Source organism: Dasypus novemcinctus, chromosome 12 (assembly GCF_030445035.2).
Source record: "Dasypus novemcinctus isolate mDasNov1 chromosome 12, mDasNov1.1.hap2, whole genome shotgun sequence".
Lineage (NCBI taxonomy): Eukaryota > Metazoa > Chordata > Mammalia > Cingulata > Dasypodidae > Dasypus > Dasypus novemcinctus.
In genome coordinates, this window is record NC_080684.1 from 50,592,506 (window position 1) to 50,609,349 (window position 16,844).

A 16,844-nucleotide genomic window follows, 5' to 3' on the forward strand; every position below is an offset into this window, starting at 1 on the left:
AAAACTCTTCATGCTGAAAGTACTTAGGAACTATTATTTTTACACATTGTCACATTTTATTGGTGCTCTGGTTTATTCAGCCTGGTGTATTTGTATTTTCTCACTGTGGGTTTTTTTTTTTTTTTTTCATTCCAGGAATGGCTGCTCTGCCAATTTCTTAAAGGAAATGTTTATTGAAATGCAAAATGAGTGTAAAATGATCAGAAAATTTCCAATCAGGAAAATAATTCTTCTTGAACATTTGTCATTTTCCTATGAAGCATGAAGCCCCAGGAAGATCAAGTCTCCCCTTAGAAAAAGCAAAAAGTCTTCACCATGGCGTACAGGGTCCTCCATGATCTGCCCTGCCCACCTTGCCTCCTCATCTCCCCCCCTCACTCTCGCAGCTCCAGCCACACTGTTCCTCAAGGTCAAAATGCTCCTTTTCCTCCAGGTCTTCGAGCATCCTATTTATTGCCTTGTCTCCCTTCCTGGCTGACTCCTGTTTATCCTTCAGCTACAGTAAGTCCCCCTGCCATATATCCCCACAGACTGAATCACATCTGCATTTACTGAGGTCTTTTCTCCTCCTGCCTCCTCAGACTCAATTCCATAAGGACAGGGGCCACATCTAACTTCTTTACCTCTATATACCTAGCGCCAGCATATGCCACAAACTGTATTAGACATGCAGGATACGTTTGCTGAATAAATCGAACGAATTTGCCTGGAGAAAAGTAGAAGTTCACATCTCACTTCACGTTATGGCCCTCAGATTTGACTTACAGCAGCATTTGACATGTTTAGCCTCACCTCTGTGAGGAAAAAGTTCACAAAGCCAGTCTGTTTTACTCACTTCTTGCTCATATCTGGGAACACCTACAGTTGTGGCATTGACCCTTGACCAAACTCTGAGCAATAAACTCCTGAAATGTTCACTAATGGATGGTGGGGTTTTTTTTCCCCAAGGCAGTGACTCAGGATGTACCAAGTCCATCAGCACTGCTTAAAGTAAACACAAAGATTCACAATGTGCAGCAGGTATGTAGTTTGGGGTCAGCACCACGGCTGGCCACACGGCTACATGACTAGCTCTCACTAAGAACTCTGGACCCCCAAGACTTGAGTGGGCTGCCCTGGGTGGAAACATTTTTATGTGTTTTTGCAATTCAGTAATGGAGAGAAACACACAATCATGAGATCCTTACAGAGGGAGGACAGGAAATCCTTTGCTGACCTCTCTAGCTTTTGTCTACATTTATCTGCTGTTGCCACACCGTATCCTTTGCTATAATAAATCTCAGCTGTGAGTCTAACTTTATGTTGAGTCGTGTGAGTCCTTCCAGTGAATCACTAACTGTGGTTGTGGTTCCCAGAAACAACCTCCTTCTTGAACCACTCCCCTTTATTGTTTCTGGGACAACCACTGTTAGTCTTCCTCCTATCTCCTTGCCAGCTTTCTCTCAGTCCCCTTTGTTGGCTCCTCTATTCTACTAGACTCTAGAGTTGTATAACTCTTCTGGCCATCTTTCCTTTAGCTCTATTCTCTCATTAGAATATTTCTTAGTACCATGAGTTGCAGTACCATCTATATGGCTTTGGCTCCCAAATTTACTTCTGCTGCCTGACCTCTCACCTGAACTCTACATGCACACCCACCTGCCTCCTTGACTTCCCCACTGGATGTCTACTTAGTATTTCAATCAAACACAAAAGAAAATAAAACATTATCTGGGAAGTAGGTGTGGCTCAAGCATTGGGTGCCTGCCTACCACATGGGAGGTCCCCTGGTTTTGGTTCCTAGTGCCTCCTAAAGAAGAAGAGCAAGACAGTGAGCTGATGCAATGGGCTGGTGCAGCAAGTTGATGCAACAAGATGATGCAGCTATATGACACAACAAGGAGACACAAAGAGGAAACACAATGAGAGACACAACAAGCAGAGAGTGCAGGTGGCTCAAGCAATTGGGTGTCTCCCTCCCACATGGGAGGTCCCAGGTTTGGTTCCCAGTGCCTCCTAAAAAGAGGACGAGTGGACACGGAGAGCACACAATGAGCAGACAGTGAGCACGAACAATGAATAAGGGGGGGGGGGAGGGAGAAATAAATAAATCTTAAAAAAACACACATGTATATTTTTAAAACCTGAGCTTTTCCAATTTTTCCATTTTCACAAATAACACTCCATATCCTCAGTTACCCAAGCATAAAAACTAAGGTTCATCCTTGATTCCTCTCTTTTCCTCATCCTTCCAGTAACACCAATCCATTAGCAAGTACTGTGGGTTCTATTTCCAAAATAAATCTCTAATCCCTCCATTTCTAAGATAGCATCTTAACCCGAATCACCATTACCATTTGCCTAGATTACCAATATTGGATTATCCTTCCTGCTTTTCTTCTTGCCTCTTTCTAATTAATTCTCTAATAAGCAGCCAGAGTGGTCTTCTTCAAACCTACATCAGATTACATTCTTCCTCTGATTTAAACCCTTCAATAGTTTGCCACTGTTCTCAGAACAGAATTCAACCTCTTCATGTTTGAACTGGCTTACAAGACCCTCTGTGATCTGTCTCCCATACAGCTCCCCAACCTTATGAAATGCCACTTGCCCCTGTTCACTATACCTAGGCTCCACTGATCTCATTTCTAGTCTTAGAATACAGCAAATCCTTTCCACCACAAAGTCTTTGTACTTCTGCCCCATCTGCCCACTGACTTAGCCTTGAGGACTCAGATAAAATAATCTTACTGTAATAAAAAATAACTTAGAGATAAACCTATCTGATTTGTCATTTGTTACTGCTAAGTTTTTCTTCTATTTATGAGGAAACAGAAAGATAAATTGGGGAACACATTCTAGCCTTAAAAGACTTTTTAGTTAGGCTTGGTCACCTTTTGAGATTTAAGAACACATACTTCTAAATGTACAAAATATGTTTTCAGACTCTGCAAGTTCTAATACAATACCATGTCAGTTGACTGTGGAATTTTTAGACTTCCTTTAAACTTGGAGCACTTTGGTCAAATGATTCTCAATTATAAGTAAACACCAGTCTCTGTGCCAGGCACTGCATTAGGCTAGGGATATAGAAGTGAACAAACAGGGTTTCGGCTCTCATGTTTCTTACACATGCTAGTGGGGGGGGGTGAACAAAATGCAAAGTAAGTACAAGATTTTGATCATTGCTGGCGAGAAAATAGTTTAATAGAACAGAATGTAACAATTACACAAGGATGTAAATAAAAGAACTTTAATGGGTGGGCTCGACTCAGTTACTGACAATGGGTAAGGAAGAACAAGAGTAATTAAACACACTGGCTGCCTTCATTTTTTAAATCTGTACAGCCTTCCTCAGTATGAAAGATATTTAGAATTGGGGGATTTCAAATCTCTGCTTAACTTGTGGGGGAAAAAGCCTTTTTCACATGATCCTTTTCTCTGTTTTCAAATTCTCTAAACAGACACTTGAATTGTTCCTGGACCCTTTAAGTAAAAATAGGGATATTTACTTAGAATGCTCTATTTCTTAATGAGTGGGGGTAGCAGGTGGGGAGGGGACATCTTCCTATCTTTACTTTCTCTCCTGTTAATACATGTTTGGCCAATTATGCCTTTACCACCTCAAAGACACTAAATTTCATGAAGTTTCCTCTTATATTCCAGTGACTTATCTTGAGTTGTGGCATGATGAGGTCCTCCAATTCTACCTCTCCCCATTTTTATATTACCTTCTGTAGCAGTCTGATATGGTTACAAATTCCAAAAATAGATATTGGATTATGTTTGTAATCTGGTCTGTACCTTGGTGTGATTAAGTTATGATTAGGGCTTTGACTGGGCCACATCATTAGGGAGTTCAGTACCCACCCCTTGGTGGGTGGGGACTCACAGATTAAAGGCATGGCAAAGGACAGCGTTGAGGATTTTCTAATGTTAAGAGTTTTGATGTTGGAATTTGATGCTGAAGTCTTAAATTTGGTACCCCAGAAAGTCAGCACACAGAGGAAACAGAAGCAAGCCCTGGGAAGAGAGGACCTGAGTCAGGAGAAGAACACAGAGGAATAGAGATGGCTCCTTAGACACGGCAGAAACCCGGGGAGAGAGACAGAGCTGTTCACTTGATAGTCTTATGGAGAAAACAGAGGAGCTGAGCCTGGAGGAGCTCAGGAAGCCTGAGCCCTTGCAGACGTTGGCAGCCATCTTGCTCCAACATGTGAAAATAGACTTTGGTGAGGAAAGTAACTTATGCTTTATGGCCTGGTATCTGTAAGCTCCTACCCCAAATAAATACCCTTTGTAAAAACCAACTCATTTCTGGTATTTTGATCAGCACCCCTTTGGCTGACTAATACATCTACCATAAAACTATTTAGCAAAAAATGTTATTGCAGGAAAACAATATCACTTTCTTAAGGGGCTGAATTACTTATGCACATAAAATATAATGTAACTATATATTTTATACATAAAACTTTATATTATAAAGCTATATAAAAGAACAACAACTACAGACTTATACTATATACTATATAATAATATACTATTTACTATACTATGTGAAAGTATCTTTACATTCTTATGTTTCATTTATTAGGCATGGTAAAGCTCTTTAGCATTGCCCCTTCGAGTGCATGTCAAATAATAAGCACATATTAATGCCTAGGATACAAAGCAGACAAAGCCTTGTCCTTTCCCCCTGGAGCAACACAGACAGAACTACTGGTGTGTGCTCAGAAGAGGAATGCAAAGAGATTCTAACCCTGCCAAGGGGAATAGGAAAAGCCTTCCTGGAGGAGGTAACATTTTGAAGTAAGTCTCAATTAACTGAATAAATGATCACATGATCTCTAATATTCAGTCCTGCTCTAAAACTGTGATGTTCAGCTAAATTTCTCCTGCCTGTAATCACACATATACCTGCACATTTTGTTGGAAAGGAGTCTCAGTCATGCCTTTGGACAGCTGTCAGTCTATGTTACCTCAGCTGTGAGCAGATCTTTTAAATGTGGTTCTAGTTTCCTCATAGAGATTCCTATCAGAGAAATAAAAAAAACTGTCTAAGCGACTAGTTGAACACTATTTAAACAAGCAGAGGGTTATGTAATTGGTTTCTTCTCCAGAATTCTTGCTCAGTAGAAGACAGGGTAAACCCTTCATCTAAGTAAGCACTATCACCATGAAGGCCTTTAGCTTTGGCTTCGGGTAAGCTGGCAGTAAGTCTGTGCAGCTCAGTTTGAAGGCAACTTTTTGAAGTTGCGGCATCTTTTTTGATGCAGTGGAAACTAAGACCTCTGGTGGAGCTTGAGGAAGTTTTATATGTGAAGGGTCACAGAGCAGAATACTTTTACTTTCAAAACATCTGACATGCAATAGCCCTCAGAAAACAGAAAGTAGAAACTATTTTTAATGTGCAACTTGAGTCAATCTTAAATTAACACAAACTCAAACGAGGACTTACCACTTAGCAAACTACTCTATCACACTTAATTGCTGGCAGTTAAGTGCTAGGAGGCTGGTCAATTGTTTACAATCACTTGACAGGATGCTTTGATTTGCTCTACTTCCCCTAACCCAAATGCATGTTGGTGTTAGATACAATGTTTCTAAAATTTCACTTTACAGTTCTTTTTATGTTACTTTTTTACTCATTAGCCTAGAGAAAGGGACATTCTAAATATACTAACCTGGAAGGAAGAATCAGGACTGATGGAGTTATCATCTCTACTTGAGGTGTGGGTCCTTATTGGTTCTCTAAGTCTGTGATTTTAGACCAATAGTTCTCAATCTTGTCAGCCCATGCTTCTTATTTTCATGTCAAATATTTTGCAATTCCTCCTTACTACACTGGCAGAAAATTCATAGAAAATATATACATAATTTCAAAAATATCAATATAATGTTCAAACTATATACAAAGGAGAAATAAAAAGAAAGTATTTATAATAAAATGTAATTTTATTATATTGGGCACAACTCCACTAAAAGTCATAAGGAAGAAGTCAGATGAGTATCTATACTCAAAAGTCACCCTGGACACATATTTGACAAAAGCAGACTGATCCGGCTATGTGCTCACTGGTGTGAAGATTTTCTGAATATGAAACATCTCTTGATTAAGTTTAGGGCAAAATAAAAGACAATTTCCCCTCAATTGTCACATAGTCACAATCCTGGAAAGTTTAGTATCCATTAAAACTGGGGGGGAAAGTATTTCGTATTTGTAAATAAAGCAGAGTTTGATATTAGGCTCGGGTCATTGTAAGCTGGTCTCTCAGCTAAGGGGAACATTAGAAAACTGTGGAGGAACTTTTTCATTGCACATGCCTATTTGGTTCCTTGCTCACAGGTAGTAGCAGCCTTGACCCAGCCCACTAAATGGCAGTATCTCCTCCCTCCAGTAACTGTTGTGACTTAAACACCCCCCATAAAAATGTAATGCAATTTACTTTATATAAATAAAATATATTTTTAAAATTAATTTCAGGGGAGCAGGTGTAGCTCAGTGGTTTGGTACCTGTTTCCCATGTACGAGGTTTGAGGTTCAATCCCTGGTACCTCCTAAAAAAACTAATTTCAACTGTTTCTTTTTACTTTTGTTAACATGGCTACTAGAATATTTGAAATTACACATATTATTTGCACATATTTTCCTCTGGGTTCATCCATGTTGTCAAATGTAGCTTGATAATTTATATTTCCTCTTTGGACAAATGTCTGTTCAAGTCTTTTGCCCATATTTTAATCGGGTTCCTTGTCTTTTTATCATTGAGTTGTATGATCTCCTTTTTTTTCCTTCCCCTCCTCCTCCCCTGCCTTGCTGTTTTTGCAGGGCATTCACTGTGTGCATTCACTGTGTGATCTTCTGTATCAATTTCTCTTTCTTTTTGGTCTTCTTGCCTTTCTCCTCTAGGATTCACTGGGATTCGATCCTGTGGAGATTGCGCCACCTCAGTTCCTGGTCTCTGCTGTGTTTCACCTTGCCTTTCCCCTTTGTCTCTCTTTGTTGCATCCTCATCTTGCTGCGTGACTCACTTGTGTGGACACTCGGCTTGCTGCGCAGGCACTGGCTCACCATGTGGGCACTCATGTGGGCACTCAGCTCGCCGTGCAGGCACTTGTGTGGGCACTTGGCTCGTCATGCGGGCACTTGTGCAGGCATTCAGCTCATTGTGTGGGCACTGGCTCAGAGCATGGGCACTGGTTCGCCATACAGGCACTCACGTGGGCACTCAGCTCACCGCACAAGCACCCACATGGGCACTTGGCTTGCCGTGTGGTCATTCGGCTCACCATGTGGACATTCTGCTCACCACATGGACACTTGGCTCACTGCACAGGCACTCGGCTCACTGCGCAGGTACTTGGCTTGCCGCGCAGGCATGCTTTCTCTTCTTCTTTTTCACCAGGAGGTTCCAGGGATTGAACCTGGGTCCTCCCATATGGTAGGCAAAGGCCTTATCACTTGAGCCACAACTGCTTCCCAGTATGATCTCTTTATATAACATGGATATCAAACCCTAATGGACTATGTGGTTTCTAAATATTTTCTCCCATTGAGTAGACTGCCTTTTTACTTTCTTGACAGTCTTTTGACAAACTAAAGTGTTTAATTTTTGGGGAAACGGACTTTGGCCCAGTGGTTAGGGCGTCCGTCTACCACATGGGAGGTCCGTGGTTCAAGCCCCGGGCCTCCTTGACCCGTGTGGAGCTGGCCATTGCACAGTGCTGATGCGCGCAAGGAGTGCCGTGCCACACAGGGTATCCCTCGCCTAGGGGAGCCCCACGCACAAGGACTGCACCCATAAGGAGAGCCACCCAGCGCGAAGGAGGGAGCAGCCTGCCAAGGAATGGCGCCGCCCACACTTCCCGTGCTGCTGTCAACAACAGAAGTGGACAAAGAAACAAGACGCAGCAAAAAGACACAGAAAACAGACAACCGGGGAAGGGGAGGGGAATTAAATAAATAAAAATAAAATCTTTAAAAAAAAAAAAGTTTAATTTTGAGGAGTTCCCATTTTTCTATTTTCTCTTTCCTTGCTAGTGCTTTGGGTGTAAGGTTTAAGAAAGTACCATCTACCACAAGATCTTGAAGATGTTTTCCTACACTTTCTTCTAGGAGTTTTATGGTTGTAGCTTTTAGATTTAGGCCCTTGGTCTATTTTGAGTCAATTTTTGTATAACGTATGAGATAGAGGGCTTCTTTCTTTCTTTTGAAAATGGAAATCCAGTCTCCCAGTATCATTGTTGAATAGACTGTTCTGGCCCAGCTGGATGGGCTTAAACCTTGTCAAAAATCACTAGACCGTAGATGTGAGGATCTATTTCTGAGTTCTCGATTTGGTTCCATTGGTCAGTTGGTCTATCTTTATGCCAGTACCATGCTGTTTTTACCACCATAGCTAAATAGTATGCTTTAAAGTCAGGAAGTGAAAGTCCTCTGAACTTGTTCTTTTAAGACATTTTTGGCTATCCAGAGCCCCTTACTCCCCAAAATAAATTTGACAATTGGCTTTTCCATTTCTGCGAAAAACGACTATTGGGGGGAAGCGGCTGTGGTTCAATCAGTAGGGCTCCTATTACCATATGGGAGGCCCTGGATTTGCATCCCAGGGCCTCCTTGTGAAGGCAAAGCTGGCCCATGTGCCATGGAGAGCTGACGGCCCATGCGCTGTGGAGAGTTGGTGCAGCAAGATGATGCAACAAAAGGGAGACAAGCAGATATAGAAAAAAACGCCCAGTGAATGGTCACAGAGAAGAGACAACAAAGAAAGGAACAAGCCACAAGGGGGGGGGGGTGTAAATAAATAAATAATTTTTTTTAAAATTAAAAAAAGGCTATTGGGATTTTTATTGGGATTGCACTGACTCTGTAAATCGTTTTGGGTAGAACTGACATCTTAATGATATTTAGTCTTCCAGTCCACAAACACAGAAAGTCCTTCCATTTATTTAGGTCTTCTTTGGTTTCTTTTAGCAATGTTTTGTAGTTTTCTTACTTTAGGTTCTTTATATCCTTGGTTAAGTTTATTCCTAATATTTGATTCTTTTAGTCTCTATTATAAACGGAATTTTCTTTCTGATTTCTTCCTCAGATTGCTCATCAGTAGTGTACAGAATCACTACTGAGTTTTGTGTTCATCTTGTACCCTTCCAGTTTGCAGAATTCTTCTACTAGTTCCAGTAGTTTTGTTGTGGAATTTTCAGGATTTTCTAGATATAGGATCATATCATCAGTGAAAAGCAAAAGTTTTATTCTTCCTTTCCTATTTGGATGCCTTTTTATTTCTTTATCTAGCCTAATTGCTCTACTAGAACTTCTGGTACAATCTTGAATAACAGTGGAGACAATGGGCATCCTTGTCTTGTTCCTGATCTAAGCAGGAAAGCTTTCAGTCTTTCACTGTTGAGTACAATGCTAGCTGTAGGTTCTTCATATATGACCTTTATCATATCGAGAAAGGTTTCTTCTATTCCTATTTTTTTGGAGTGTTTTTATCAAGAAAGGATGCTGTATTTTGTCAAATGCCTTTTTCTGCGTCATTGAAAATCATGTGATTTTTCTTCTTTTTATTAAAGAAGTAGTTTATTACTATTATTTATATTTCTTGCATTAAAAAAACCCTTGCATACGTGGGATAAAACCCAATTGGTCATGGTGTATAATTCTTTTAATGTGCTTTTGGAATGTAATATTATTACAAAATCAATAAAAAAAAAATGTAAAAAAAAAAAAAAAAGTTTTTCCTTTAGACCAGCCCTTCTTTTCTCTAAGAATAATTAAAGATTTGATCATTCTTAAAAAAAAAAAAAAAAAATGTGCTTTTGGATTCAGTTTGCAAGTATTTTGTTGAGGATTTTTTCATTTATATTCATTATAGTTATTGGTCTGTACTTTTTTTTGGTAGTATCTTTATCTGGTTTTGGTTTTAGCGTGATATTCATATTCTATGAAGGTATTGGCTTCAGAGAACGAGTTTGGTAACATACTTTCCTGTTCACTTTTTTTGGAAGAGCTTGAGCAAGATTGGTATTAGATTGACTTTAAATAATTGGTAGTATTCATCTGTGAAGCCATCTGGTACTGGGCTTTTCATCTTTGGGAGGTTTTTGATGAATGTTCAATCTCTTCACTTGTGATTGGTTTGTTGAGGTCTTTTCTTTCTTCTAGGGTCAGTGTACAACAGGTTGGTTGTGTGTTTCTAGGAATTTGTCCATCTTGTCTATACTATCTAGTTTTTGGCATATAGTCATATCCTCTTATTATCTTTCTTATTTTTGCAGGGTCAGTGGTAATGTCCCCCCCTCCCTTCTGATTTTATTTATTTGCATCTTCTCTCTTTTATTCTTTGTCAGTCTAGCTAAGGGTTTCTTGATTTTATTGATCTTCTTTAAGAGTCAACTTTTGGTTTCGTTGATTCTCTATATTTTTGTTGTTGTTGTTCTCAATTTTATTTATTTCCACTCTGATTCCTTTCCCTCAGCTCCTTTTGGGATTGGTTTGCTATTCATTTTCTAGTTCCTCCAAGTGTGCATTAGGTCTTTGATTTTAGCTCTTTCTTCTTTTTTAAATATAAGCATTGAGGGCTATAAATTTCCCTCTCAGCAGTCTCCCATAGGGGTTTTTTGTTTGTTTGTTTTGTTTTTGGTTCTGGGGGTTGAACCTGGAACTTCGTATATGGGAAACAGGCACTCAACCACTGAGCTACACCAGCTCTGTGTCCCATAGCTTTAGATATGTTGTGTTCTCATTTTCATTTGTCTCAAGATATTTACTGGGAACAGGCATAGTTCAGTGGTTGACCACCTACTTTATGTGGACAAGATCCCGAGTTCAATTCCTGATAACTCCTTAAAAAAGAAAAAAAAGAAAAAAAAAAAAGACATTTATTGAATTCTCTTGCAATTTCTTCTTTGACCTACTGATTATTTAAGAGTATGTTGTTTAATCTGCATGTATTTATGAATTTTCCCTTTTTTCATCCATTGTTCATTTCCAGCTTCATTCTGTTGTGATCAGAGAAAGTGTTTTATATAATTTCAATCTTTTAAAATTTATTGAGACCTTCTTACGACCCAAAATATGGTCTATACTGGAGAAAGATCCATGAGTGCTTGAAAACAATGTGTATTCTGCTGTTTTGGGGTGGAATGCTTTAAAATGTTTGTTATTTGTCATATTATTTAAGATGTTTCTTTATTTATCCTCTGTCCAGATGTTCTATCCAATGCTGAGTGTAGTGTATTGAAGTGTCCAACTACTATTGTAGAGATGTCTATTTCTCCCTTCAGTTTTGCCAGGATGTGCCTCATGTATCTTGGGGCACCCAAGTTAGATGCATAAATGTTTATTGTAGTTATTTCTTCTGGGTGAATTGCCCTTTTATTAATATATAAGGCCTTCTTCATCTTTTATAATAGTTTTACATTTAAAATCTATTTTGTCCAATATTAGTATTGCTATTTCAAATCTTTTTTGTTTACTATTTGTGTGGAATATCTTTTTCCAGCTTTTTACTTTCAACCTGGTTCTGTCCTTACATCTGAGGTGAGTCTCTAGTAGACAGCATATAGATGGCTCTTATTTTTTTAATCCATTCTATCAATGTCTTTTGATTGGGGAGTTCAAGCCACTGACATTTAATGTTATTACTGTAAAGGCATTACTTACTTCAACCATTTTATCCTCTGGCTCTCCATTGTCATATCTTAATACTGTCTATCTTTTTACCCTTTAATTTACCCTTCTTAATAATCTTCATTTCTACACTCTTCCCCAAGTCTCTAGCCCTTGTGTTTTCATTTCAGGCTACAGCACTCCCTTTAGTATCTTTTGTAATTCTGGTCTTGGTAACATACTCTCTCACTTTTTGTCTTTGAAGACTTTAAACTCGCCCTCATTTCTGAAAGACAGTTTTGCTGGGTATAGAATTCTTAACTGGCAGTTTTTCTCTTTCAGTACCTATGTACTATGTCATACCACTTTTTTCTCACTGTTATGGTTTCTGATGAGAAATTGGCACTTAATCTTACTGAAGTTTCCTTGTATATTATGCTTTGCTTTTCTCTTGCTGCTTTCAGAATTCTCTCTTTATCTCTGATATCTGTCGTTCTGAATAGAAGGTGTCTCAGAGTAGGCCTATTTTGATTTGTTCTGGTTGGAGTCTCCTGTCTTTTCAAGTTCAGATGTTCTGGACTTGATATACTAATTCTGTCTTTGATCAGTTCAAATCTGTTGTTATGTGCCTCTAATGTACTTTTTTATGGTTTTATTTATTTTTTTAAATGTTACACTAAAAAAAATATGGGGTTCCCATATACCCCCTCACCCTCACCCCACTCCTCCCACATCGACAACCTCTTTCATCACTGTGGGATATTCATTGCATTTGGTGAATACATTTTGGAGCACTGCTGCACCACATGGATAATGGTTTACACTGTAGTTTACACTCTTCCCCAGTCCACCCAGTGGGCCATGGCAGGACATACAATGTCCAGCATCCATCCCTGCAGTACCACCCAGGACAACTCCAAGTCCTGAAAATGCTCCCACATCATATCTCTCCTTCCCTCTCCCTACCCTCAGCAGCTACCATGGCCACTTTCTTCACATCAATGCTACAATTTCTTCCATTATAATCACAATAGTTCCATAGTAGAATATCAGTAAGTCCGCTCTAATGTATTTTTAATCTCATCCATTGTGTCTTTCATTCTCATAAGCTCTGTTACTTTTCTTTGCAGGTTTTTTATGCTCATCCAGTGTCTTCTTAACATCCTTTAGCTCTTTAATCATATTTTCCTTCAAGTCTTCAAAGTGATTTAGAAGATTTGTATGATTATCTTGATGAGTTGTCTTAAATCCTATCAAGATATTTGGTTTGTTCCTTTGGCTAGGCTATCTCTTCCTGTTTCCTAGTATGGCTTGTAATTTTTTACTGATGTCTAGGCATCTGAATGTGTTGGTGAATTTATTCTGATGGTCAATTTCTGTCTCTTGCCTAGCTTTTTTTTTTCCCTCAGAGTTCTCCTTTCAGTTTTGGTTTAACCTATTCTGAGTCTTTAAAATGCCCAGCTTAAGTTATCAAAATTGGGCCAGGGATGAACTAATTGGTTCCAGATTTTCTCCCAGAAGTTCAGGTTAAGAGAAATCTAAAATAAGTTTTTCACTTGTTATTTCCCAGCCAGCCAGCAGATGGTGCTCATCAGTGAAACTTTCCACAGAGGTGTTTTTTATGGTCTCTGCTTGCCTGTGTATTTGGTCTGGTGAGAGCCATGATTCAAAGCAGGCACTTCTGGCCAAATTCACTGAAGAGAAAGCACTCCCCTCCCTCCACCACACTCTGCCTTTTCCCAGGGAGGAAGATGTCTATTCCCTTCTCAATCACTGCACTGAGCCATGGGTTTTATCCAGGCTGCATGCCTTAAAGGTAGGGAATGGGTGCCCTTCTTTGCTGCTGTGAGGGTTTACTAACTCACGGTTGTCCTTTTGGGATCTTTGTTGCTCTGTCCCTCACCCTCCTGAGGGTTGTGCAGACTGTACTAGTCTGCTCACCCCCAAAGCAGGTCCTTCAGACAGCTTTTGGCCCTTTTCCCATTGTTTTTGTGAAAGAGCTGAGCCCTGCCTGCCTACTCCAATGCCATCTTCTCAGTACTCCTCTTATTTACATTTTAACCCACATTTGTTTTTGAAAAGAGGATTCCCTGATGGTAGGGAACAAAGAACATACATCTTTGCTTGCCTCATATGGCTTTCACTTAGCAAATGTCCAACTGATTCAACTAACAGACATAGATGATTGGTTATGTGTGCCAGGCATCCCATTAGACAAAAGGATGAGGAGCAAAAAATTTCTCCATTCCCTTAGAATGAACCAATGAACACTCTACCTGTTGTGATTTTTCTCAACTCAAGCATCAACCTTTTTTTTTAGTTTCTTCTCCTTTTTTCAGTTAAGATTTTCTTTATTAAGTCACTAGGTAGTGGCATTTTCTTCCAAAAGCCTCAGTTGAAAAACAGTCAATTGCTGAATCTAAGTGAAGGGTATATGCGTGCTCAATTCTTGTGTAGTTTTCAAAATTTTCAAAATAAAAGTTGAAAATATTCACCAATTATCACAGAAGGTAATTTTGGCATGTATTGATGATTTTATAGTAACACTGTTCATAATGGAGCTAATCAGTAACTATACAGATGCCCCAAAGAAGGCAAATTCATATAATTAGGAGGATAAAATACTAACACATCTGTAGGCTTTGTCAGTCCACGGATATACTTAATGGACTAAATGATAAATGGAAAAAGAAAGTAGTGTGTAATTCCTAAATACATCAGTGAAAGTGTATGTGATATGCATTTAGAAAATGGAATATTTCTCTCCTTTCCAAGTAAGGCTGCCCACGTACATAATTAAAAAAGAAAAATAAATAACAGATGTGGAAAATCCTTTGCTGCCAACCAAACTGGAGGGCAGCAAAAAGAACATCGGCAAAGAACGTCCATCTCTCCATTACTATGCTAACATGCAATGATATTACTACAGGTTAAAATACCGCTTGGAATCTAATAGCAGATTTGAGATTTTTCTTAATCCAAGTAATAATTCAGAGCAACATACTCAACACAAATATTTTACCACTAGTATCAGATTTTACTTTTACATGATAACTCTTCAATCCTCTAACCAACCACAAGAGTGCATGAATTAAAAAAAAAAATTAAACCTGCTGGCTTTCATTATTACTGTGGTTTGATATCATGCCAGATAGATTAAAATTAGATTAGAATAGCAGGTTCACAATATGAAATAGCCCCCAGCTTTCTTTCACAAATACACTGTGCAATAAAACATAAAAACTTACCAAATCAGTTAGTACTTAAATTAACAACATCCTCATCAACTTGTGGTTTAAATGATAACCAAAATAACTCAAGCAAGTTGTGTTCTGTTTCTTTTATTAATATAATTAGTATTCTTAGATCTTTTTAAAATTGCTCTACTCTAGCCCTAGGGGAAAATGATGTCAAACGTTTGAATACATATGCTGATTCAGGATATGATTTCTTCCACATCCAACCTCTAGTATTTTGGACTATAGAGCAATATAGAGTAATTCTGGCACTAACTCTTAGGCAGTGTTGTTTAAAAGCAAAGGTACACACATGGCCCAAGATATTTATTTTGCGTTGCATGTAACTATATTTATATAAGACTTCTTCTTGAATATAAAAACTCTGATCTTACTTTTTTAAACATGTTTACGATTATGGTAATTAATAGACTCCCAATTTGCTCCAAAGCTCAGTCTAAAATCCAGGTAGAGAGAATAAACCCATCTTACAAACAGTAGAGGTGCAAATTGAAAAAAACGTTACAAAACTTTTGATTTAAGCATTAAGTATTCTGGTAAACTCTTTAGGGTATCAACATAATCAAAGAAGATTAAGAAATAAAAATAACTGATTATTTCCCTTGTCCCCAAAACATTTAAGCCTAGAAGTAAAGTGACCTGGATTTCAGTCCCAACTTAGAACTCATCATCTGGCTGATCTTGGACAAAATATTTAATTTATCTATGTTTCAAAGCCTCCATTTATAAAAATGAAAATTATTTAATATACGTAGTTTCTTAATAAAGCAGGTAAATGGTACACTAGGAAGCTTACCAATCTCTGCTAAGTATGCTTACTATTATCCAGCAATTGTCTTCTCCAAATGGATATATTTTAAAAGCAGTCTTTAATCAGTATCAATGCCACTTCCCCCGCCCCCACAACTTTTTTCACACAACAAATAGGACTAATCATGACACAATCATACCAACAGAACTGGATTATTTACGATTAAAAGATATTTGTAGAAATGATAATTTTGCGTAACTTTAAGCCACGGGGCTAATTATACATGGTATAGAAATCTTACCAACTGCACTATTTTAGTTTAAGGAGGCTTGAAGAAATGATACTAATTGTTCAATCATACTTAAAGAAGCCAACAAAAGATACATGGACTTCCTTGAGAGAGGTTTATCTTGAAAAGGAACTAAAATACAGACCCCAAATAACCAATATAACCAAGATCCCCAAAGACAGAACTCCAAAACTGCGAAGGACTCAGTGACAGCGAATTAATATGGAGACGTTTAGTAAAACTCAGGTATCCTATTACTCCCCCGACTAAACAAAAGGAAATACAACAAAACAACAAACAAACGGAGAAAACAACCCACACGCTAGGTAATGCTGTAACAGATCGGAGTCCTTCAGAGTTTCTTCCTGGAGAGAGGACACGAAGCTGAGGCATACATAATAATGGAAGGGAGGACTGGGATTTTGGAAAGAGTGCACAACACGGACCCTACCTTCCACAGATTTTCCAATACTGTGTAAGTGAGTGATAGAACTGTAGTTTTTGGCAATATCCTTCAAAAACGCTTCCATCTCTTCCTGGTGGTGGTAGTTGAAATCCAGCGCAACTACCAAAGGCAGCATCAGCCCTAGCCAGAGGCGCGCGAAGTCCATGGTCTAGGGATGAATAAAGATACTGCTGAAGCTGACAAGCGATGAGAGAAGTTGGGGGTGGAGGGAGGGTACTGCTCTAGTCTTAGAGTCTCCTGAGGCTAACCCTCCCACCTTCTTAAGGTTGTAAAACTTGGAAGCAACACCTTCCGGAGCTGGCAGTGCAACCCGCGACCGAAAGCACCGGCAGCCCACCTCCCTCCATCCCGCCGCCCACCCGCCGCCACCCGCCGCCACCCGGCAGCTGCGGCAGCTGCGCGCGGCCCCGCGTGCCCTCAGCCTCACCCCGGCCCAGGCGCGCCTCCGCACCCGCCGGCGGCAGCCGCGCGGGGCGCGGAGTTAT

At 39.3% G+C, this 16,844-nt stretch overlaps 1 protein-coding gene across 2 annotated transcripts in view; it reads right to left on the bottom strand.

The window, feature by feature from the left end:
• CPM (carboxypeptidase M) overlaps positions 1-16,824 on the bottom strand; it is a 72,674-nt gene extending 55,850 nt beyond the window's left edge. The window contains exons 1-2 of one of the 2 annotated variants that reach the window (XM_004479188.4): positions 16,787-16,824; positions 16,345-16,507 (exon numbers count right to left, since the gene is read on the bottom strand). In XM_004479188.4, coding sequence (XP_004479245.2) covers positions 16,345-16,504 — 160 coding nt within the window. In that variant the 5' untranslated portion in view covers positions 16,505-16,507; positions 16,787-16,824. The remainder of the gene's footprint in view (positions 1-16,344; positions 16,508-16,786) is intronic. The other variant, XM_071218937.1, reaches the window with a different exon arrangement.
• Positions 16,825-16,844: the final 20 nt, after the last annotated feature.